We start from the raw sequence: 24,574 nt of genomic DNA, 5'->3' as shown, positions 1-24,574 counted from the left end.
AGATTCAGGTAGGATTAACAGTGTCCAGCAGCAGATCAGGCGTAACATCATGGCTCAAGGCCGCCGGAGCTCCGGCGAAAGCGGATCGATGGCCACGACGCGGCCGGCGGAGCTCCGGCGCTTCTCTGCCCCGTCGGTTTTGCCCACCCAACATCGGCAGTCGAGTCTAAATGAAATGGTCGGCCCATCTGGCCCATAAAAAATTGGATTGCTACCAATTCAAATTGGGCCTCCAGAACATAAATCTCTAGCTGGTGATAGGCCCATTACCATGCTTTCTTCGTCGTCTACCTCGCCGGCGTCCGCTTACGGCCTCTAAACCCAGCGCCGCGCAGTCGCCGCGGGCAACTGCCAAGCCCTCGTCCATGGCGGCCTCCCTGCGGGGCCTCGCGCTCTCGCCGCCGCCTCTGGTGGCTCCCCCCACGTGCGCGCCGTCTCGCCGCCTCGTCCCGTCGCCGCGGAGCCGCAGCGGCTACGGGGTCCGTGTGGCAGCGGCGGCCGACGGTGCCCCGCGGCCATCGGATCCCGTGGAGGTGGTCGGCGTCGGGAGCCGGAAGGACGCCGTCATCGACTTCTGCCTGGGCTCCCGCACCCTCTCCTCCACCCCTATCCGCTTCTGGTACGGCTCTCACTCTCACACCCCGCGCGTTTGCGAATTATTTTGGCCTTCGTGCGCGCAATGCGGTTAGGAGAAGTCGTGATCTGTAGAATGCCCCTAAACAGGAGCAATGTGGATTCCCATCACTGAAAATTTTCACTTGTGGATTGCGTTTTTCTCCTGAGAGTCGCACGCCCACAGTCCTGCACCTGTGGAAAATCATTTCAGTGGACTATATCATTTGCGATATACTTCATCGTTTGGTCATAGCGAGTAGATGGGGTTGATTTTCTAGCTCAAGCACCTGAAAAGTTTGTCACTGTACTCACTGTTTCCATAAAGGAGTATAGTGTACGCGTTTATTGGACCCTTGTGTTTGTATCATGCTCCTACTATTTAAGTTGTTTTGTGGAGGGAGTGAAAGCTTCACCTGAAAAGTATGTAATAGGAGGTTGAAATCGACCAAGGCTTTTGTTCCCACAGAGCTAAGCAACGTACTTGCAATTGATGCTACATGGTTTTCTTCCGAGGAAATTTGAATGCTAGGATAAATCCCCCTTATCTTTGAGGGGGGGGGGGGGGATAAATCCTTTTGTATAAATCCTAAACTAAAATCTAACAAATGAAACTCCTGTTAGACATTTTCCACCTTTAGCCCTTTAATTCTCTTCTTTAGCACCCCTGATGATTGCAGAATCTGTTTTCAGGACCATGCATGTGGTGGATAATTGTACTGTACAGTTAATACAAAAAAGCCATGGAGAAGGTAGGTGCTAAAACCTTTTAAGTGTTCTCTTCTTTGACACTATGTTATTACATGCTTCTTTGGCTTTGTGCTCTCTGTTCTTTTCTTTGCATGAAGCTAACAGCTCTGTAATTTCAGATGTTGTAGTCAGAGACTTGGAAACTCCGTTATCTCTTCAGCCCTGCCCACCAGCGGTTATTCTTGTCTGTACACTTCTCATCTCTGTTTGGTACTATTTTTGTTTTCATATTGTCTGACAGTAGGATACCATGTAGTTGTCAGCTATAAGGCTATATGACTAACTGTCATGGTCAAGTAATGTCCTTAGTTTTTGAGGGTGGTCATTTATCAGAAAGATCAACTTGTGTGAAGTGTCAAGGGTTTTGACCAAAGTTTTTACAACCACTGTCATCTGAGTCTGACTGATGCTAACATAGAACTATGCAATTTTAACATGCTATCGATTTTGTTAGCCAAACTGAGCTCATGTATATTACTTACATGATTCCCTTCTTTAGGTTGCAAGTGCAGGACAGGATGCTGACCATATTACTGCGATGGAGCTCCTTAGTGAAGTGAAATCTGCTGGTAAGCTGGCTGCATCAATATTTTTGAAGCCCTTTTGTTTTGAGGGACAGAGACGACAATTAGAGGTGGGATACTTCTGTTGTAAAAGTTGAGTTTATTTTCTTGGTCTATGAGTTACTTCCTGTCACCTACTTAAAAAACGTATGACTGTATATTAAGTTTAAGATGTCTATTTGTTTTTTTGGATTTGCTTCTTACAAACAATTATGGTTCTGCAGGCAACTGATTTAATTGACAAACTTCAAATGTGCTCAAACTTTCACATTGGTAATGCGTGTTATCTTAAATTTTTAACTTCAAATATATAGCTTATTTTTCCATTAGAGCATAAATAAAATATATATACTTTGAAGAAGTAAGCTTTTCACTTCTTCCAGTATGAACCGTATGCTCTTTGCTTCATTTTGGATCTTGGTTGAGTGAATCATTACACCTTTTGCTGATTTCCTCCTAGGTAGAACCAGTGTAAAATTAGGAAGATCAAATTTTATTGTACATATGCTATATCCTTTGTACCACAGATTATACATTTTGCATCAAGAGTTGCAAAATGTCATTGAGTCTGCTACTCTCTGTTCACACATCTCTGTATGATTAGTCCTATTAAAGAGGCCCTGGTTGAAGCCTATCCATAAACTAAGATAACTGCTAGGATTGCCTCTCTTGAATCTAGATGGTGTTCTAAGGTAACTGAGTTCCTGTATAGATCTCATAGGTCATGATTCAACAAAGCTGAAGAGTATTGAAGTTTCTTATTTCAAAGAACTGAGGAAGCATTGCGTCTTGGTTCATGCAATTATCAAGTGTTGTTGAATTGTCCACTCCTTTCCACCATGATTTGAAATGTTAACATGAGACGAAATCGATAATCTTTTGGCAATTTATAATAACATTTGCTGATTTGTGTACAACTTAAAGTCAAGAGGATGAAATCATGGGCTGGCCTTATTATTAGCTAAGTGATTTATTTGTTTCCAGTGCAATTTCACCAGATAATAATGCATTTCCCCCCTACACAGTTATTGAAGCTGATTCACTGCTTGAGACAGAAGTGGAAACCCTTGCTGAAGCTCTGGAAAGTGCCAACAACGCTGTTCTGTCAACTATTAGCATGATATCTATCATGATGTCTGTGAGTCTTAAATCCCTTATTTTTTGTGTTTGTATACAAAGGATCACATTTTACTGTTTTAATCCTATTATTCTTGAATACCAGGGGTTAAATCAGACGTTCCGGAGTTCGATTAATGCTCAAATTATGGAAGTCCATCCTGATGAACTAGGACAAGTAACCTCATGAATATCTTTACTGCTTAGTTGTATGATCTGCACTTATCTTTTTCCTGATACATACAACTGTAACAGCTACTCAGAAGTTATGGAGAAGCCAGAATTGGATTTGGTGCTGGTTATAACATCCAGTCTGCAATTAAACAAGCCGTCTTCCACTGTCCGTTTCTTCGTGGTGGAATCAAGGTCCATATGATCATCTAATTTTAACTTTTAATCTTACATTGATGCTCACCCACTTTTTATCAAAAGAAACAGGAAATGGAATTTTAGTCTTGTGTTGATATCCTCATATACAAATTTACCTGTGCAAAACATCACAAATGCTATACATTTATACCTCTGCAAAAATGTTGTTGTAACCAACAAATTTCAGACTTTAGAACCATCAAATTTCAAGTGTGTGGCCACTTGGCCAGCTAACCTGCATAAGATGATTGCTTACATATTTTGGTAACTATAAGTTGGGCTGTTGATATTTATTTCTTATAATTAATAAGTACATCCAACGAAAGTAAGCAACTACGCTGCACACAAGAAATAGATTCATAATACAGTGGACATAATTTCTCATGACTGCACTACATAAGAGACAGATCCTTGGAGATTCATGGCTTTTTAACACTAGTATTTTTGAGATATTCACAAATGCATGGGACACTGTAAACTTCAAAGCTTGTAGAAAAACCACTAAGAATCTATTTAGTTGCATTTATTCAATATATTAGAGATCTCAGATCTGATACTGAATACTCCTAGTGTCTATGAAGTTTGGTTGTCTTCATTACAAGCTGTAGTAAAGGTCGAATTTGAACATAATTTTTAGCTGCGTACCTCCACCTTCTTTTGGAACAATTGCGCTTTGCATCTCAAGTGGTCACTTATGCAACATCTTTTTGCTATGATGTTGACATTTTTATATACGAGAAAAAAACACGAATATAAGTAGACTTCAAGCATGTAGAAACCTGTCTTCTGAACTCTTTCACTCTAGAGTTAACTTTAATTAGTTTTTTATACAGAAATCACATTCCTGCTTGCAACGTAAGCTCTTTATGCATTCATTTTATGTTTTATATCATTGTTCTGAGTGTATATATATATATATATTGGTGTAGGATCTGAACAATGTGGTTTTCCTCTCCATTACGAGTTCTCGAATATTTTCTGAAAGTGATATGGTCTCCACTTTGCACATTTTCCGTCGAGTTACAGGGTTCACTGAAGATATTATATTTTCCAGAAATTGTGAACCTGATTTAGAGCCAAAACTGATAGTAGTTTCTCTCTTAACTGTGAGGTAAGCACTGGCAAAAATTTGAATGGTTGGTTTGCTGGTTTTAATGCTTTGGCTGTGAACTACATCTAGTCATGCCTCTCTATTTGTGTATCATGCTCTGCTGATTTTCTATCGTCCATCTTATCTTGTAAGTCAATATAATTACAAAGAGAATTTCTTGACTACCTGATGGGAACAGGAATAGCAACCTGTGAATATGTTAATAAATAGCAGTTGTAGTCTTAAGAAAACAGGAATCTGCATATCTCTCAGTTATACATAGAAAGATAATGCATAACTGCTCTACTTGTGCCTTGCTCATTAGTTGGTAATTGCTGCTAACACTTGTTGGCGAAAATGTGCTCAAATTTTTGTTTTCCAGAAACAGTACTGATGAGAACGTGGCATCTGTCAAGGAGGGGTTTCTTTCAGGTTTGGCCTTGCATTTTCCTTTTATATCCTCTCTTATGGGAGGAGATATCCCTGAACAGAAACAAGCTACGTTGAAGCATTCATACAGTAAACTGCCTAGCAATGGATTGAGTTTGGCAGAGCAGGAATTCTCACGACTTTCCAGTGCTTTTACCAATGTTGTTGTTAATAATTTATTTCCTGAGGAAACAGACATCATGAAATCTGAAAGGTAATGGATGTAGTAAGTTCCCTTCTTGTATCGAGAAGTTACTTTTTTAAAAGAAAAAAAACTTTAGGGTGTTATGAACCAAGCAATACTCATTGCAATTCTGTCTAGGGAATCTAAAGAGAAAACACAGACACAATCTCAAGAGGCTAAGATTGAACCTGATGGGGAAATTAGCAAAGATAGGGAAAGAGGTAAAATTCCGTATACCATGTTTTCCATCTTTTTGTTTGTGTGCGTGTGCTTGTTTCTTTTCTAACTTGATGGTTCATTGGCAGAGCATTTAGATTCAGAGCAGGAGCATAAGTTCTGGAGCAATTCCCCTGGTATTGGCATTGCTCAATTATGGGCTAAAGTGCGTATGGCATCAGATGGAGGAACACAGAACAATGACATCAATATTATCACTCTTCCAGTTGGTGTGAAATCTCCTGAAGTTCAGTGTGGTGCAGATACACGACCTGAAGCTCATAGTGGTTCCAGCAGCACATCTGCAGCTTCTGGACATGCTGCTTTTGGAGTATCATTTTCTGACATTGGCTTGGAGAAAGTAACAGAGATGTACAGCTCTGCAATGACATTTTTAAAGGGGGGAATGGATAGATCTCGAAAGCGCGGATCAGTTGCTAATCGTGCTGCGCTAATGCTGGTTAGTCTCTCTTGATTTTCTGTATATTGGTTTATCATTTTTCAACGCTAGTCTGGGTTATCTTGCTGGGACTGTCTTTTCTCTATATGGACAACATTCCCCAATGATGACGTTGAAGATAAACACTCACAATTTAGTTATAATTCTGTATTCCATCAAAGTTTGCTAAATTGGTGACCTGGTTTTTGGTAATCTGAAATTGGATTGTTCTGCTGCAAAGCCAGCCATCTATTGTCCACTTCAACTACTCATCATGTTTAACAGCTTCCCTCACAAGTTTGTACCATTATTCATGTGAGGTGTGGGTTTGCTGGCTCATTAATTTTTTTGTTTCCTGTGCTACTAAGATGGGCTTTCTATTTAGTTATTCATCTGGGAGATAGACGAGGGCCATTGTGCTAAGACTTGCTTATCTTTATCTGTTTCATGAGTTATTGAACAACCGGAATAGACACATTAAACTTAATATTTATCTTTATTTTTGAACTTCTGTTTCTAATGGGTGAAATGACTTCCCTCTTTTTTCTCCCAGTCCAGAGTGCAGTTGGGTCTTTTTGTACTGTTAGATAACACACAAGAGAATTGGCATACACGAACTCTGGTTTCCTCTAAAATTATTAGCATTATCGTGTTGTTTTACAAAACCTATTGTTATCCATGTAGGATGCAGAAAGAGAGCTGGAGAAAACATGGAGCCCCATAGTTGAGATACAGTTTGGAGGAGGAATTTACAGAGGGAGGTGTCAAGAAGGTGTCCCTGAAGGAAAGGTGAATCCATGTAAACTAAGTGCTCTTCCATTTGGCTTGACAGGAAATTAAGTAACTAACCCTTCAATGGTATTTTTTTTCGTAAAATTTACAGGGTCGCATAACCTTCAGCGACGGTAGCTTTTACGATGGACTCTGGAGGTATGGCAAGAGATCAGGTCTAGGGACACTCTATTACAGTAATGGTGATGTATTCCATGGAACATGGAGGGATGACCTTTTTCATGGAAAGGTATGGTATACTTTGTATTTGAATATGACAATTATGAGATGTCCATGTTAGGTATGGCTTCTCCCATTTACAGCATTCTTTAAAACATGATGATTAGCTCAGCACCTTCTTTGTTGGGTAATGTTCTTGCCACTGATGTTTATTTTAACATACTATTCTTTAAATGACGGTAGTCAACCTTCCTTTCGAGATATGAAGATAAACTTGCTTTAATGTGGTAATTTGGATTTATTTGTTACCAAAGGATTTGTATTTTCCTTTTGATTTCCTTTGTGTAGCTAATCTTCCTGCATTTATTTCCTTTTGTTTTATAGATGATCACTTTGTATAACTAAAAAGTGCACAGTGTTGTACTGTTCAAACATTACTTCTTTCTGTTCTGTTGTGATTAGGACATTAGGTGTTATGATTCTTTATACTGTTAGGGTTCTCAATTCTGTATTGATGAATTTTGATCCTTTATTTGGTACACTGAATTGCTGCCAAGAGGATAAGTACTTCCTCCGTCCCAATATATAATAACCTTAGTAATGGATGGGACACATCCTAATACAACGAATCTGGACAACCCTGTCCAGATTCGTTGTATTAGGATGTGTCTCATCCGGTACAAGGTTGCTATATTTTGGGACGGAGGGAGTAGGTAACGCTCTTTCCTTTATTGTAAACTTAACCTCCATCACTCCCATGTAATTTATGGCTCTTTTCCTCCCTACCTTCCTGAGTTCTCCTTCCTTTGGTTCTCCTGCCTTTATTGGGCTATGATGATAGTATTACATGAACTAGCACAGTGATCCACTCATACTCATTTATACCCAGTCCATGCGCTTATGAACCATTGCATTCAGGTCCTGTTCATTGAGTAGTTTTTCGCATTGAAAAATCATATATTCTGATTGTAAAATCCCAGTAACTCTCCAGAACATTTCATACAGATGTTTTGATGGCAACCTTCGCATTAAATTCAGAACATGTATATTCATATTAGATTTAATAATATCACACTTTATAAATTGTTGTGTTCCATGTGAAGTTCTGAGTTTTCTCCCCTTTCATTTAGGGCTGGTATTATTTTCACAGTGGTGACCGCTGGTTTGCAAACTTTTGGAAGGGGAGGGCTAATGGTGAGGGTAGATTTTATGCCAAAGATGGGAGTGTCTTCTTTGGCAATTTTCAAAATGGATGGCGCCATGGGGAGGCCCTGTTGATAGATGCAAATGGATCGAGGTTGTCATCTACTCGTGTTTACGTGTTTTCCTGAACAATTACATCTGCATATTCTTTTTAAATTAACCTTACTATGAACCATGGCTACAGGTGGATTGAAGTTTGGGATGATGGTGTACTTATTGGTCAAACTAGGTTGGAAAAATAGGGCTCCAAACTATTTCCCATACTTTATTGGTAAAGTTGTACACTTGTACTACACATAAGTTGGAGTACTGCATTGTAGCAAGTGCCACGACCACAATACGTTCCGCAACTCCGGTATGTACCTCCGTTGCACTGAAGTACTTCATTGTTTGATGGATATACTCATGCATGCTTCAACTTTCACCGAGACACCCAACGATGATCCTTGTGTATTGTCACTTTCTTTTGCAGATTGTACATAGATGCCTGTTGGAAGCACTGTTGTAGAGTTGAAGCTAGTTTCTGAAAGCTGCGTTAGTCATTGATGAAATTTTTGACGCAAAGTCATTGGTGAATTGTGTATATAATCCCAAGAAGAATGGGATGAAGCTTTCTTCTTCATACCGTGGATGTGGAAATCAGGGAAAAGTCACACAACTGCATCAAGCATATGCTACATGAAGTAGGTTTGATTGATTTCATTTATGGCCGCTAGATATTCTTTGATTGGACTCAATGCATGGATGAACAAGCTCTCGTGGCTTTGCCCCCTCAATTCCAGCTGAGTATGTGATTTTCCACATATGGGGTCCCACAGCACCCTTCCCTTCTCTGTTTCCTGTCACCGTCAGTATCACCCACACATTCTGTTCTAGTGATGATTATGCATTTTAAGTTTGTTTACTTTCACATGATTCAATCAATAGATTCACACTAATTCGAAGTTTGAAGCAGAACTTGCTAATGGATCTAGTGCTTAGTGTTGCCGTTCATTCAATTTGAGCTGTTCGAATAATCGGTGATTGGGTTGTTAAATCCTTAACTGGCAAGCTTGACATGCAATCTGTTATTGCTCCAGATGGTGGTAAAAGTTGCAACCCATCAGATAGTATTTAACATTTTCACAGCCTATACTTAACCCAAGACCCAAGTACCCAGCTGAAGACTGAACCGCCCAATCTATCTACTAGAAAAGGTCACTTGCTCACTTAGGTATAAAGAAAGTAAACTTGCTCACTTGCTCACCTTCTTGGCCAGATGATACCGGCATCTACAATATTCCTCCTCTTGTTTCAACCATTCTGGCCGAAATGACAAGAGATACTTGCACAGAGCTAGGAGCCCAGTATTATACTTCCTGAAGTCGATTGATTTCAACTAGAATTTCATATTGTTAGTACAGGACAGAAGTCAGATATCAATGAGCTCATGTGTGATTGCCTCACCCATCATGTGGCCGTTTACCGTGGCTGCGATTCCCGTGTAAACAAATGACACGTGAGATGCCTGAATGGGGGGCAAAAATATAATGTGGCCATCCAAGTATCCAATCGCACGTTGACGCATAAACATTTGGCCGACCAGTGGAGGAAAGTAGGAAACCATCGCGAGCAAATGGCAGCCTGCCATTGGGCTAGCCTCTTAAATATACCAATGATGGACGGACTCAACCCAGTTGCATTTTTTGCGTTTAGTGCTGTGCCCTGTGCATGCTGCACTGCTCAAAGCTAGCCGAGTAGCCGGTCATTGCCATGCTCATTCACACCTGTGCCCATTTTAGTTTAAGATTATTGAACCAACTATTGTCGCATACTACCTCCGATTTTTAATAGATGACGCCGTTAACTTTTTCTTATATTTTTGACCATTCGTCTTATTCAAAAATTTTATGCAAATATATAAGATATAAATTACACTTAAAGTACTATGAGTGATAAAACAACTCATAACAAAATAAATTATAATTACATAAATTTTTTGAATAAGACGAATGGTCAAACATGTGAAAAAAAGTCAACGACGTCATTTATTAAAAAACGGAGGTAGTATTATCGGTTTCATTGTGTAAATAAATTAAATATTTTTTTTCAAAAAACAAGTGTTCTAATCAATGTGACAGAAGAAATAAACTATTTTGACAAAACGTATTTTTTTTTGAAAGGTAGAGAGTATTTCTTGAAATGTGGAGAAAATAATATGTACGAGTAATCTGGTGAGTAAAGTTGAAAATAACGTGGCCTGGTTTGGTTGCAGAAATAGAAGTGTAAGTTGCAGTCACGGTCACGTTATCCTGCCGCCGAGTGCAGCATGCTGCGCGACAACGAGGGACCGAACACGCGGAAAATGCTGTGGTTGCTCGCGTCGCGCCTTCCCGCGCTTGCTCCCTCACGTTCACGTACTACGTTCGTCGTTCCTCACACCCCCACCGCATCCGCACGCCGATGCCGTGCGCGCGCCGCACCCGCGTCGCGGGTGGAGCCGGCCGGCCACCACACAAGTACTACGTACGTACGTCGGGTGGGGCGCGCGACGTGCCGGCACGCGGCGCGGTTGGGCGGGAGCTCGTGCGTAAGCGAGCACCCGCGCGACAGCGGCGGCGACCGAGGAAATGAATGAGATCGAGCGCAACAACGACGGCCACCGCGGGTTATTAGGGTTGGGTGGGGAGGCCACCACAGTCTGGTCTACGGGCCAATCATAGCGCGGGAGGGCCCACACTGGCCGATCGACATGGGTGGGCCCACTCTCCTCGCGCCCCCACCACGTGTCCCCGAGACTCCCCCAGTCGTGGGTCGGTGACATGTGGGACCCAGCACAGATGAGTGCATTGGTAGTTTGGTCGGTGAATTTTTAATTAATCTCTCAAGTCTCAACTGTACTGACGTGCATGTTTGGACAAATCTTGATACTCCTATGTGAGAACAATCTTGCGATGAATTTTGCTCGCCTTTGTACGAGGTAAGTACTTGTACAGTTGTACTAGATGAAGAGTGTGCAGCTCCTCAGGTCAAGTAAATGTCTAGTTTCCTCGCAAAAAAAAAAAAAGAGTAAATGTCTAGTTTAATCGCTCCTGGACTAGCATGTGTCGAGTAGTATGTATCCATGTATACGACTCTTGGTCTTGGTGAAGTAAGAATGCCAAGCACATCGTGGTTTAATTTGTTGTTCAGCCGAGTACAGTAGTCGTGTAGGATGAGAAAGAGACCGTCATGAAACAGAACGATACTGGGTGACTGGTTGTGCGATTGTGTTTGTGAAAGTGTGTCTAGCTGGTTTCTGTAGGATGATGCGCCATAGACCATATCGCACCAACATCAGACAATAATATGCTGCACAAAGTGCATATGCCACTTCTTGCTTGATACTATCTCCATCCTAAAATAAATTCATTTTTCACACATCTCGCACATACCATAAAAAAAATCAAAATATCTCTACTTTATCAAATTCCAATGTAATTATTTCACACTTTAGCTACTCCCAATATAATTATTTTCTATTTTCACAAACTCAGATAAAATAATTACTCGAAAAATAAACTTATTTTGAACAAATGTAAAAAAAAATTATCATGGGACATAGTAGTAGGGAACTGCTTTAGCAGCTCGAGTGGACGTCCACCCGTTTATTGCATGTCATCTAAATGTTTTATGAAAAAATTAAAAAAATATGAACAATATGTAATATATCAATCTACAAACATATTAGTTAAAATTTAACTTCTACAAATTGTAACAAAAATAACAAACAAAACTCAAATTACTATATGTATTAAATTTGTTATTTTTGTTATAACTTGTAGAAGTTAAATTTAAACTTGTATGTTTTTGAAGTGATATATTACATATTGATCTATCTTGTTATTTTTTAAAAAACTTTTCGTAACTACCTAGTTGACATACAATAAACGGGGGTGGACGTTACTCTAGCTATTAGAATCCATGTCCGAGCAGCAGTAGTAGTAGCTACCCTGCCTACTAGCTGACCAGTATCATTCTGGCACTTGTTCTCACGATGTCATCGATAAGGTTCACTTCACCTGCATGCCCAGCCAATGAGCCAGCAATCGCGTTGTTCCTGCTGCCGCGAAGAGCTGCAGGTGTAAGACTGCCACGTGTCCTCTCGCCTCCACATTACAAAACGGCCGCCAGGGAGCAACGAGCTTTGTGAGACTGTGAGCTAACTCCTGCAGCTAGCTGAAGAAGAAGAAGAAGAAGAAACCAGCGGCCAAGTACGTCGTCGTCGGCCATGATGTCCACCACCACCACCAGCAGCGCGGCGGGGTCGCCGGTGTGCGCTCGTCGGCGGCAACGCGTGTTCGTCGACGTGCCGAGGCGCCGGGCGACGTCGTTGGCCAGGGTCGAGTACGCGAAGATGGCGCCGCCGCCGCCGCCGCCGTGCTCCGTGCGCGCCGCGGGCTCCAATCCAATTGGCTGCCTCGAGGTAGCAGAGCCGTGGAGCGGCGCCGCGCCGCCCCCGCTGCCGCCGCTGCCGGGCCATCTGCATGTCGCGGCGCCGGCGGCGGAGGACGACGACGACGCGCTCGCCGCCGCCGCCGCCGCCGTGCCGTCCGAGCAGAGGGTGCACGACGTCGTTCTGAAGCAAGCGGCGCTCGCCGCGGCAGCGCCCGAGATGCGGAGGCCGGCGCAGTTGGCCGAGAGGGAGCGCGTCGCCGGCGGCCTGAACGCCGCCTTCGATCGCTGCGGCGAGGTCTGCAAGGAGTACGCCAAGACATTCTACCTCGGTAAAAAAAAATTTCTACCATCCTCTGTGCCTCTATCGATCCGATTTGATCACAGTCAAAACAGCAAGAGTAAAAGAGCGTGTTAAGTAGAAAATAAGGCCGAGTTTAGTTCTAATTTTTTTCTTTAAACTCTTTCAACATTTACATCACATCTAAATTTTTCTACCCACATAAAATTTTAACTTTTCCATCACATCATTTTAATTTCAATTAAACTTCTAATTTAACGTGAGCTAAACACACCCTAACTAAAAAATTCCAAACGAGTATAGAGCACGATATGATCATGGGTGATTGTCTAAGTGATAATGAGTCAGACAGAGAGTAGTAAAAACGAGCTCAGCTGCAACAGCAGGACCGTTCCACGCTACGCTGTCAGACGCAACAGTAGAACTGACGAGCGGTAACAAAGGACTCACCCTTTTCTTATGTTTATACTTATCAGCTAAATTTTAAATTTTTAAACTTAAATTTAAAGCAAATTTTTAACCTTAAATTTAAAGCTGATTTTAAGGTTTTTTTCATCAAAGTTTATTTTTCAGCTTTTGTTTTTAAATCGTTAAGAACACGTATATAAAAATTTTATTCACAAATTATTTTCGTTTGTAAATACGTCGTTTCGCTTATTCACGGCCGTTTTGCTTATTCCGAGAAACGATAGCTCCGTGATACTACAATTAACTTATTAATGGCTCCTGGCACATGTGTTACTACACTAATTAAGTTTCTGAAACAATTTATTTGATGAATTGTGTGTCTGCTGCAGCGACGCAGCTGATGACGCCGGAGAGGAGGAGGGCAATCTGGGCGATATACGGTACTACGTATAAAAGATAATAGCTTCCAACTTCCATATTGATGCCATTCAACGATGTGGCTGACGATTGATTGGTTGTTGGTTGATCGATCAGTGTGGTGCAGGCGAACGGACGAGCTGGTGGATGGGCCCAACGCGTCGCACATGTCGGCGCTGGCTCTCGACCGGTGGGAGTCGCGGCTGGACGACATCTTCGCCGGCCGCCCCTACGACATGCTCGACGCCGCCCTCTCCCACACCGTCGCCACCTTCCCCGTCGACATCCAGGCAAGCACAACAAACACAATGAAAAGCCAAGAGTATTCTCAGTACGGTTATATCAGCTTTATTATTATGTAATTAATTAGCTAAGTCCAATAAAATTTTCATTATCTAAAGATTAATTACAAACACCATGAAATCCGTGGCTGTTCTTGGCTTGAAATCAAACATGGCGCCCCATCGTTTCACTTATTCGTCGAATAAACCAAACGGCATATTAGCAAACGAAAAGTAATTTGTGAATAAAACTTTTATACATGTGTTCTTGGTGATCTAAAAGTAAAAATAAAGACTGAAAAATAAACTTCGATGAAAAATCTTAAAATCAGCTATAAATTTAATGTTAAAAATTTAAATTTTGGCTAATAAGCATAAGAAAAAAATGGCGTGTTCATATAGCTCCGTGTGTACAGCCGTTCAGGGACATGATCGAGGGGATGCGATTGGACCTAACGAAGTCGAGGTACAGGAGCTTCGACGAGCTCTACCTCTACTGCTACTACGTCGCCGGAACGGTCGGGCTCATGACGGTGCCGGTCATGGGCATCTCGCCGGACTCGAGGGCCAACACCGAGACCGTCTACAAGGGGGCACTGGCTCTCGGCCTCGCCAACCAGCTCACCAACATTCTCAGGGACGTCGGCGAGGAGTAAGCTAAGCTTCAGAGATCATCATCTATGCGATTATTTCTTGATTAGTTACAGCCATCTCTAATGGGTCCTGATATATGCTTGTTAATTTGCAGTGCAAGAAGAGGCAGGATCTATCTCCCAATGGACGAGCTCGAGATGGCCGGACTCTCTGAAGATGACATCTTCGACGGCCGCGTCACGGACAGATGGAGATGTTTTATGAGGGATCAGATCACGAGAGCGAGGGCGTTTTTCAGACAGGCCGAAGAAGGCGCCAGCGAGCTCAATCAGGAGAGCCGATGGCCGGTGAGAAATGACAACTACATATCCTTTAAAATTTCCATCTGAACATTCTTAATTATGTTAAGTTGGTTCACACGTATGAATGACCATTAGGTTGTTGTTGCAGGTTTGGGCTTCTCTACTTCTGTACCGACAAATCCTTGACGAGATCGAGGCCAACGATTACAACAACTTCACCAAGAGGGCCTACGTCCCAAAGGCAAAGAAGATTGTGGCTCTGCCTAAAGCTTACTACAGATCACTCATGCTCCCCTCTTCAGTGAGGCACTGCTCTAGCCTAACATCATCATGATCAGCTTGTGGTATTGTTGTTACAATTTATCTTGTATTCAAGTCTTGCAATGTACAAAGTATTGCAGTATCTGCAAATATATGTACACTTTAACATTGTGTATATATAGGGAAGTTTCTATGAAACAGAGTAGTGTATATATGACCATATTTCATAGGTCATACTACTCTTGCATAATGCTGTCAGCTTATCACTCATTGCTTCAGTCAATCAGCTAGGTTGTGAAAGTACCTAACTATCTATATGAAATATTAGTCTTATCAGCATGGATGTAAGATGGGTATGTACCCCCACAAAGATTTCCAATCTATTAGTCAAAAACAGCAACGTTTTTTTTATAGAACATTGGTGTACAGGTGTCACCTTTTTATGAAGGATCATTAGCATGAGCTCAGCAAAATCTTGAACCTGTCACTACTAAATTCAGTTTATGCTAATAAAAAGAATAATTAAAGTAGCTGGTAGTTAACTAGTCACTATATCTAGCAGTGCACAAGTAGTAGTTTAACTTGTATACCAGCTTGGCTACATGCCTATTATAGCATAAGGTCACATGAATCTTGTTGGAACATTGCGTGCTTCTTTCTCCCAGCTTTTCTTTTTGTTTGACCTGTTGAAGAGGGGAGAGATCGCGTACCTGTTCTTCTTTCAGTTGAACTGAAAATTGTTTATGCGTTCTGCGTGGAGGATAGCAAACCAGAGATCTTGTGCCCGTCATATTCAGATGATATACTACATTATCTGAAGTCTGGATGCCGGTGCCGAGCTGTACGTGTTGTGATGCACACCGTCGGCCGCCATTGTTTATGCGCTCATAACGCACCAAGAAACTCTGATTGAGATCGATCACTGTTGGTTCCCTTGTTGCTGTAATAATACTGTGCATAATGGAATCTTCTGGGACACTGCCAGCAACCTGCAGAATACTGCACACATCTGCTGCTCGGCGGACTGCACACAAGCCGAAATCATCTTGGTTCTTGGAAGGGGTTGGGAATGGACCATGATGCAGTGAGCACAATACAGTTTGGAGTTTATGATAAGATGAATCATGTTCTACACAATGGAATTATTTATGGACATAGTTAAGCTTACACGTTCGTAACTGTACTAACATACCTGTACCAAGCAAGCCATTTACAGATACACTTACACGCAGTGGAGTCCTCAGGGGAATTTCGCCGAACACATGGCGTGCGCGCCCCACCTCCTCCACCCATCCACCTTTGGTCTCATCTCCAATTCTGTTCAGATTACAGACGAACACACACAAGCTGATCCGCATTGATCGGATTATTGGGAACCATGGATGATTATTTCTAGCTACTAGTTTTGCTTCTTGGAGTTGATGTAGTCCTGGAGGGCTTCCATCTGCTCCTTGGTCGGCGGCTGCTCGTTGTTCTTGATCGACCGGTGCACGTCGTACGTCGTCGCCCCGAGGAACACGACCCTACAAAAATCACACACCGCGTCATGCCGCCGCCGCCGCCGACGAGGAGAATCGAGGCCGGAGGATGCAAGGCGGCGCCACCTACCCTGCGGCGAGCAGCGCCACCTGCCTCGGGAAGACGTGCTTGCCCAACACCCTCATCCTCCTGCCTCCGCCTGCGTGGCCGCGTCTTCTCTTCTCGCTTTCCCCTCTCTCGATCTCTCCATATGCGCGAGCAGGTGAAAGCCCATGGGCCTTTCCTCTAGCTTGGCCCGGCCCGTTGGGAGGTTGCGCTTCGAGTCTCCTCTCCGATGCTCGCGCCATCGGCCGGCGGCGCCTCCTCCGCCCGCCATGTTCGGGAGCTCCTGCGGCGGTGCGGCTCCGTGCACCGTCTCAACCAGCTCCACGCCCACCTCGTCGTCCACGGCGTGGACGACGTCACCTCTCAGATCCTCGCGTCCTACTGCGCGCTACCGGCTGGTGGTGGGGTGTGGTATGCCCGCCAACTGTTCGACAGAATTCCTGATCCGGACAGGTTCGTTTACAACAGTCTTATCAGAGCCTACTGCAATAGCCATTGCCCCCAAGAAGCGCTGCCTCTTCTTCGTGGCATGATCCGGCGAGGCATCCTGCCGAACGAGTTCACGCTGCCATTCCTCCTCAAGGCGTGCGCGAGGGTACAGGCGTGGGAGCATGTGATGGTCACCCATGGCGTGGTTGTTAAGCTGGGATTTGTGGGGCAGGTGTTTGTGGGGAATGCTCTTCTGCATTCTTATGCTTCGGCCGGGTCACTGGGGGATTCTCGCCGGTTCTTTGATGAGATGGTGGACAGGAATGTGGTGTCATGGAACTCAATGATCAACGGATATGCGCAGGCTGGAAATACTAGGGAGGCGTGCTCCTTGTTTGAGGGGATGAGACGTCAGGGACTCTTGGCTGATGAGTTCACGCTGGTCAGCCTGCTTTTTGCCTGCTCAGCGGAGGGAAATCTTGAATTTGGTAAGCTTGTGCACTCTCATTTGCTGGTTAGAGGATGTCGGATTGATTTGATCCTTGCCAATGCTTTGGTGGACATGTATGGTAAGTGTGGGGATTTGTTGATGGCTCATACATGCTTTGACATGATGCCCTTCAAGAATGCTGTTTCATGGACATCTATGCTTTGTGCTCTGGCCAAACGTGCGTCTATTGATGCCGCAAGAGATTGGTTTGAACAGATACCAGAGAAGAGCATAATATCTTGGAATGCCATGATCTCTTGCTATGTTCAAGGTGGCCGATTCCATGAAGCGCTGGATCTTTATAACCGTATGAAATTGCTAGGCCTCGCTCCAGACGAGTTTACCTTGGCTGCTGTCCTCTCTGCCTGTGGGCAACTTGGCGATTTGGCTTCTGGAAAGATGATACATGACTGTATCAGAGATAACTTCCATAATCCAGGTGTTGCTCTATTTAATTCACTTCTTGACATGTATGCAAGGTGTGGTCAGGTAGACACTGCCATAAGCTTGTTCAGTGAAATGCCTAGTAAAAATGTTATCTCATGGAATGCGATTATTGGGGCGCTAGCGATGCATGGACGTGCACAGGATGCACTAATGTTCTTCAGATCTATGGTATTTGATGCCTTCCCCCCTGATGAGATAACCTTTGTTGCTCTTCTTTCTGCATGTAACCATGGGGGCCTACTGGAAGCTGGACAATATTACTTTCAAGCTATGAGACATGTTTACAATGTTAAGCCTGGCGTTGAGCATTATGCCTGCATGGTTGATCTGCTTGGCCGTGGTGGCCAGCTAGCAAAGGCTGTTGATCTGATCAAAGACATGCCAATGAGGCCTGATGTTGTGGTTTGGGGTGCGTTACTAGGAGCCTGCAGGATCCATGGACATATACAGATCGGCAAGCAAGTAATCAAACAATTACTTGAGCTGGAGGGAATGAGTGGAGGCCTGTTCGTCCTAATTTCAAACATGCTTTATGAAACTCACCAGTGGGAAGACATGAAAAGGCTCAGGAAGCTAATGAGAGAGTGGGGCATGAAAAAGAATATGGGTGTTAGTTCAATTGAAACAAACAGTAACATTCATGAATCTGGAGCTGAAGGCATTGGACATGAGAGCTCAGACGACATGTATGTAGGGGATGATAGGTTGCCACATCATTTGGTCTTTCCAAATGCCTTGGCTGTGCCACCAGACCAACTAAATGTGGAAGAAAGAAAATCTATTCTAAAGACCTCCTAGAATCAATTAGAACCTTATGATGTAGAGTAAAGCACTATACCGAATCAAGATTGGTACTGTGAATGGTCTATGTCTTCTCAGGCAAACGTTCACCATCAAGTAGCTTGACTGTTGAAGCCTGAAGGTGAGTCTTGCTGAACAAACACATTCCGGGAAAATGCATCCAGGTTTATTTTGAAAAAAGAATTTGTAGACATATTGAGTTGCATGGTGTACTTTCAAAGAAAATGCAATAAAGGCTAAGTAATTATTTGTCGTTTTCAACATTCATCTGGCTTTGCTAATTTGCTCAGTTTCAGGTGTTCTGCAGATATCATGGTTTCATGGTTCACTGGACAGTCCACTCAACCATCATCAGTACAGATAGTTAGGTGAGTAGCATTACATCTAAAACCCTCAGTAGTCGCTGCCTTCGCTGTGATGTCTCAACAGTACTGTGATTTGCGGGAAACTCAAGCTTGGAAACAGTCGATTCATCAGATTGGTAAGGACTAAGGAGTCCTAACTGGTAGTATGTCTGGAGATTGATCTGTCTACTTGAAGAATCGTTTATTTTGTTCATTCATGGGACCATCAGTTAGTTTGTTTGTGCTGGGACGGGGAGATATAGAATGAGAGTATGGGACACACCATATATGCACATATAGGACTTATCAAATATAGATCTATGCACTATTGCACCTGTACGTTTCATTTTGTGTCTTCTTCTGACTTACATCCTTGTTTCCACAAGCCCTAATATCTTCTTGTTTGATAGAACAACTGCAGGATGAGATCATAATCAAGCCTAGTACATTGATCAGCTCGTGATGCTTGTCACATCTCACATGGATTCCTACTGGTACATCAGTTAACCGGGTCCCTTCACTTCACAGCTTGCCGGTTTGAAGTGCAATAAAAGAGTGCCCCATGTGTTGTGCTTCGGCAGTTAAGCGCCGAGTCGACATGAGTTGCCACTGGAGCCACACCGCCGCATTATTATTGGTTATTGACCTCCACTGTGCTCAGTGTCCACGTCAAGCCAGCAGATCTTGGTTTCACAGGCATGTGGTTAGTTACTTCTTTCTTTATCTGCTGTTGCATTTTGCACGGGGATGAGATATATGTTCTGGGTGAACCTGATCCTGTAACGTACTATTCTTTAATTTTAAGTGAGTGACATGTGAGCCCCATAATCAACAGGTCCACATATCACTGACTAGAGGGCAGAATGTCCTAGGTAACTCATCCGTTCTGGATAGAGGGACACATTCCAACTGTTGTGATTTACTAGGGCCTTTTCTCTTTTTAGGCTAGGGGCCTTCTTATGAATGCTTGATCAACTATGAGTTGTATCTGGTTGAGTAATTATCAACTGCTACTACCAACTCCACCAGTATTTACCATTGATGATTGTTGCTGTAGGAGATAAACAAAGGGAGCAGCCAGCACCAACCAGAATGATCAAGATTCCGTTTTATTAATTTTCAAGTTTCATGGACAAACTACTACAGTGGTTCAGAGATATAAAAAGAACAAAACAGGCAGACAGATCTATACTGCCGTACACTTTGGCATGAGTGACAGGTCTGTCTTTTCCCTCCCTCACCTTTTCTTTTCTAAATACAGATATGCACGGACAATTCTTTTTTCGATCATAACACCAAAATGAGCACAGTTGCTCATTGAAAAGACGAAGCATCCAAATTTGTCCAAATCAACATTCACTTGTTAAATGGTGATTTTTAGACATGACAGAAATGCTGCATATGCCTCTCCCCAAGGACACAATTCAGAACCTGAAACAGGTCGACATCCTGTGATACCCTGCCCTGCACGCACAACATCCCAAAGCCCAACTACCGAATCTAATAGCATACTGTACAGCCTTGCAAAATCCATAATTGTGACGCAGAAATTGCTTCTCATGCCCGATTCTATGAAAGAAACCCACGGCCTCGCTGGAGAGCTACCAACCGAATGGAGTAATCATACCATTATAATCACACAGGCACAAGGTTTGTAATAGCTGCACCTTTGAAAGGGATTGGACAACTAATCCTCAACAAAAAGCCCAGCCAAAGTTGGTTACTTGAGCTATAGCTCCTGGACAAAAGTAACAAGCCAAGAACGAATGTGTCATCATCATCTAAATAAAATTGACAGTAAATTACATCAGTAGCATCATGAAAAGATCATGTCTTGTATGAAACCAAAACCAAATCGAAAGAACAGTACAACAGTATGGATAATCACAGCTATGGCTACAAGCAATGAAATGGCCGTACCAAAAGCTGCCTGTCCATTCAGGGAAATGGAGAACGAATCAGTGATGAGAAGATGAGAAGATGATGCCAAATGCCCAATTACACTAACACTGATGGTGATGTAAAAAAAATAAATGTAAGGTGTAATTACAGGTGCAGCACCGCCATGGATTTCAGCTTGCTGGACATGGCGTCGGCGTCCGCGGCGGCGTTGTTCCGCGCGAGCCGGCGCCACCGGTGGTCGTCGGTGTCCGAGACCCGGCACGCCGTCACGAAGTCGAGCACCTTGCCGAAGACCCTGAACATCTCCACGGCGTAGACGGTGTCCGCGCCGGCGGCGAACGCGGCGTTGAGGTCCATGGGCGCGTCGGGGTGCGACGACGCCTCGCCCCACCGGCGCGAGCCGAGGTCGAGCTCGAACAGCTTGCGCATCACCCTCTCCCGCCGGCTCGCCGAGCCGTTGCCGGCGCGGTCGCACCACGAGACGCAGAGCATCAGCAGCCGCGACGAGCAGCACAGCAGCGTCGGCGCGTAGTCGCGGAGCCGCGGCGGCGGGCGGGACGTCTGGATGACGGACCAGAAGCCCTTGTCGAGGTGGTAGGCGACGAGCGTGTCCGACTCGCAGTACACGTAGAACATCTGGCCACAGACGGCGCCGGAGCAGGCGAGCCCGACGTCGGCGGGGAAGCCGGCGATCTCGAACCACTTGTCCGTCACCGGATCATAGATCTCGCCGGACACCAGCGGCTCGTCCCAGCGCCCGCGCCCACCCACGGCGATGAGCGCGAGCCTTTGCTGAGCCCTCCTCTCCTCTTCTTGTCCGGCAACCTTGGCGTCAGTGGCAGCGAACTCCGAGGAATCGGCGTCGTCGTTCAGCACGTCCCGGAGCCGGAGGCGGCGGAGGGAAAGGCGGTGGGGGTCCTCGTACACGGCGGAGGTGCCACCCAGCCGGAACTTGCCGCCACCGGTGTTGGCGTGGCGGTGAACATGCTTGTCGGCGCGGGCGAGGAGAATGCTGCGGCTGATGGTCCCCATCTCGAACACCCCAAGCACCGACCGTGACCGCGCGCTCCGCATGGAAGCAGCCTTGCGCCACGCGCCGGCGAGAGGGCTGTACACGAGGACACCCTTGTGGGTCTTGGTCTTCACCGAGCCGGCGTCCCCTGACCGGCCGCCGACGACGTAGAGCTCGTCCCCGACGCCGGCGACGGAGAAGAGGAACCTCCCCCTGAGCCCGTCCGCCCCAACCCGGCGCCATCGCTGCGCGTCCACGTCGAGCGCGTGCACGGCCGTGGCGGCGGCGGTGGCGCCCCACCCGTCCCCCTCCACCCCGAAGAGGAACAGCCACGGCGTCCGATGCGGCCGCGCCTCCACGCGGCGCATCCGCATGAACTGCGGCGCGACGGTGAGGTCCCTCCACCGCCTGCACGCGCAGCGCGCGGCGAGGAGCGACGCCAGCGGGAGCCGGCCGAGCACCATCTCCATCAAGTCGTCAGGGAGAACCGACAGCGACGCCGCCGCCGCCTCCACCTCCTCCACCATCACCCTGTCACCATCCCCAACCCCCGACGTGCGGGCGGCGGCCGCCCCCTTCTTCCACGAGAAGCACTGCAGCGCGGCGGGCGGCACGGCCTCCTCCTCCTCCTCGTCGTCATCCTTCTCCTCCGGGGCACGTCGGCGCGGTGCCGCGGTGGCGGGGTCCATCTCGTCGCAGGCGCAGACGCGGCATCCCCCGGCTCCGACCCCGAGCGGCAGCCTGAGGCAGCTCCTCCTCCGCCGCCTCCTCCTCCTCCCCGGCCGCTTGGCGTCGTCCTGGTCGGCAATGGCGGCATTGGGCGGCGGGTCGGCGCGCAGCAGGGCGGCGAGGCTGTTGCTGCCAGATCTCTGTAGAGCTCGCGGCATGGGCGGCGCAGGCAGAGCGAGAAAGAGAGAGCTAGGTAGAGAAGAAGTGGTGGGTGGCGGAGGTGGGGGTGGGGAGGTGGAGGTTGAGGAGGATGGCGCGGAGGAGGGTGAGGAGGAGGTTGCCGAGCCACGAGATGGAGAGCATCGCGGCGGAGGCGAAGGATAACGCGAGGAGAAGAGAGAGAGAGAGAGAGAGAGGTTGGTGAGATGAGATGAGAGATCAGAGATGAGATGAGTTGGGGAAAGCTAGTAAAATATGCGGCGGTCGGCGCGATTCACGGGGCTTCTTCGGCGGATGATGCCCTTTTGCTTGCGTTGCGTTGCAGTCCGGCGGCTCGCGCGAGTGCGAGTGTGGCGTTTGTCGTTGGATCAGTTGCTGATTTGCTCTGGGGGGAGGCCAACATGCAGTGCAGGTCGTTGGTAGGGGTGCGTATAATGCGGGTTTGACTCGCCGGTTGCTTATTAATTTGACTTATAAATAAATCTAATGATCGATCCACTTACATATGTGGTAAATTAGATCACGCCTATAAATTATTATTTATTTGAACTATAAGTAAGTTCACAGGTCGACCTGCTTACATCTTAGTCATTGGGTTAGGGAAAGAGTGGTTGTGTACTCTATCCGTTTAAAAATAATATGTATATAAGGATATAGCGCAATATAGTATGTTCAGATTTATTGTATTAGATTAAGTCACATTCTTTTTTTTATAGAGAAAGGACTTCTACTTGTGTACCAGGTCCGATGATGGTATTGTTGTTGTTGGGTGACGAGGTCAACATGAAAGAAAGGGCGAAATGCGCTGGCCGGCTTTATTCGGGACGAGGGGATCACTGGCGTCACCGCCGTTCCGTGCTGTCCTGTTGGTTGTGCCCATATTGAGTAGTAATAGGTTCCCAAGAACCCAAGAAAACGTCCTAAGGTTTCATCAAGTACAACTGTGTATTAAGAAACTTTTGAAGCAAAGCTAGGTGGCTTGTAATGTTTTTTTTTGTTAACAAATTATTATGCCTTTCGGTCGAAATACGACATGAAACCATATGCGGGGATAGTAGGCATGAACTTCATATCGCCCTGTTCATCTGCATGGGTCGCGCAGGCAATACCTTGGATTGTTCACATACTACTTGCACGTACACGATTCCAGTTGAAATTGTTCCGTGCCTAGTACTACCTGCAATGCAGTCACCGGAAAATTTTGCATGCAGATCGGGTATTGGTGGACACCACGCAGTTGCCATTGCTGGGTCTATATGGCCTGGGCGCTTGGAACCAGTGGATGCAGAGGCAGACCTTGATGTGGCCAAGAGCCCAAGACCCAAGAGAGGCATTCAACCCAAGAGAGGCATTCACGGATACTACGGCTCCCTTTGAATCGCAGGATTAAGAAAACGTAGGAATAGAAAAACATAGAAATAGAAAAAACGTAAAATTTTAATAGAAATGTAAGTGTAAAACAGAGGATTGCAAAACACATGAAAAACACAGGAATAACCGTTTGATTGAACCGCAGGAAAAACACAGGAATTGGATGAGAGAGATAGACTCAAAGGAAAGTTACCAAGAGGTTGAAACTCATGCTAAATTTCCTCTAAAATATCTATAGGGTTGTTCATTTCATAGGAATTTCAAAGGATTGGATATGATTCAATCCTTTGTTTCAAAGGGCTTCATACGAAATTATCCTATAAGTTTGAAATCCTCCAAAATTCCAATATTTTTCCTTCAAATCAAAGGGGCCCTACATCTCACCCAGTTAATGCCCCTCTTTAAAA

At 45.1% G+C, this 24,574-nt stretch overlaps 4 protein-coding genes across 8 annotated transcripts; 3 read left to right on the top strand and 1 right to left on the bottom strand.

The window, feature by feature from the left end:
* The first annotated feature begins 271 nt into the window (after window positions 1–271).
* On the top strand, window positions 272–8,887 carry LOC4347814 (protein ACCUMULATION AND REPLICATION OF CHLOROPLASTS 3, chloroplastic). Of its 2 annotated transcripts, XM_015756210.3 has the most exons (17): window positions 272–619; window positions 1,306–1,364; window positions 1,482–1,546; window positions 1,862–1,996; window positions 2,150–2,198; window positions 2,951–3,063; window positions 3,148–3,219; window positions 3,297–3,407; window positions 4,340–4,521; window positions 4,883–5,143; window positions 5,252–5,334; window positions 5,419–5,789; window positions 6,453–6,557; window positions 6,652–6,789; window positions 7,850–8,016; window positions 8,107–8,277; window positions 8,395–8,887. In XM_015756210.3, the coding sequence occupies exons 1-16, from the start codon at window positions 366–368 to the stop codon at window positions 8,162–8,164; spliced, it is 2,223 nt and encodes a 740-aa protein (XP_015611696.1). In that variant the 5' UTR covers window positions 272–365; the 3' UTR covers window positions 8,165–8,277; window positions 8,395–8,887. The 2 variants fall into 2 exon arrangements, with proteins under 2 accessions (XP_015611696.1, XP_015611697.1); XM_015756211.3 differs by lacking the exon at window positions 2,150–2,198 and having other exon boundaries at window positions 1,862–1,931.
* Window positions 8,888–11,945: 3,058 nt separating this feature from the next.
* LOC4347813 (phytoene synthase 2, chloroplastic) lies at window positions 11,946–15,368 on the top strand. The gene is made up of 6 exons (NM_001422938.1): window positions 11,946–12,667; window positions 13,434–13,484; window positions 13,579–13,751; window positions 14,159–14,394; window positions 14,491–14,683; window positions 14,787–15,368. Exons 1-6 carry the CDS (start codon window positions 12,172–12,174, stop codon window positions 14,970–14,972), a joined length of 1,335 nt encoding a protein of 444 aa, NP_001409867.1. The 5' UTR covers window positions 11,946–12,171; the 3' UTR covers window positions 14,973–15,368.
* Window positions 15,369–16,665: 1,297 nt separating this feature from the next.
* On the top strand, window positions 16,666–24,449 carry LOC4347812 (pentatricopeptide repeat-containing protein At2g22410, mitochondrial). 4 transcript variants are annotated; one of them, XM_015756216.3, is made up of 5 exons: window positions 16,666–18,771; window positions 18,947–19,018; window positions 19,405–19,697; window positions 20,052–20,213; window positions 24,008–24,449. In XM_015756216.3, the coding sequence occupies exon 1, from the start codon at window positions 16,713–16,715 to the stop codon at window positions 18,645–18,647; it is 1,935 nt and encodes a 644-aa protein (XP_015611702.1). In that variant the 5' UTR covers window positions 16,666–16,712; the 3' UTR covers window positions 18,648–18,771; window positions 18,947–19,018; window positions 19,405–19,697; window positions 20,052–20,213; window positions 24,008–24,449. The 4 variants fall into 4 exon arrangements, with proteins under 4 accessions (XP_015611702.1, XP_015611699.1, XP_015611704.1 ...); XM_015756213.3 differs by lacking the exon at window positions 24,008–24,449 and adding an exon at window positions 23,539–23,866; XM_015756218.3 differs by lacking the exon at window positions 24,008–24,449 and having other exon boundaries at window positions 18,947–19,131; window positions 20,052–20,382.
* LOC4347811 (F-box/kelch-repeat protein At5g42350) lies at window positions 20,749–23,017 on the bottom strand. Its single transcript, XM_015756220.3, has 2 exons — window positions 21,045–23,017; window positions 20,749–20,924 (listed from the first exon to the last, which is right to left on the bottom strand). Exons 1-2 carry the CDS (start codon window positions 22,793–22,795, stop codon window positions 20,891–20,893), a joined length of 1,785 nt encoding a protein of 594 aa, XP_015611706.1. The 5' UTR covers window positions 22,796–23,017; the 3' UTR covers window positions 20,749–20,890.
* Window positions 24,450–24,574: the final 125 nt, after the last annotated feature.

This window comes from Oryza sativa, chromosome 9, assembly GCF_034140825.1.
Source record: "Oryza sativa Japonica Group chromosome 9, ASM3414082v1".
In the NCBI taxonomy this organism is placed as follows: Eukaryota; Viridiplantae; Streptophyta; class Magnoliopsida; order Poales; family Poaceae; genus Oryza; species Oryza sativa.
Note: the sequence above shows the minus strand (reverse complement) of the source record. Positions and strands in the feature narration are given on the sequence as shown.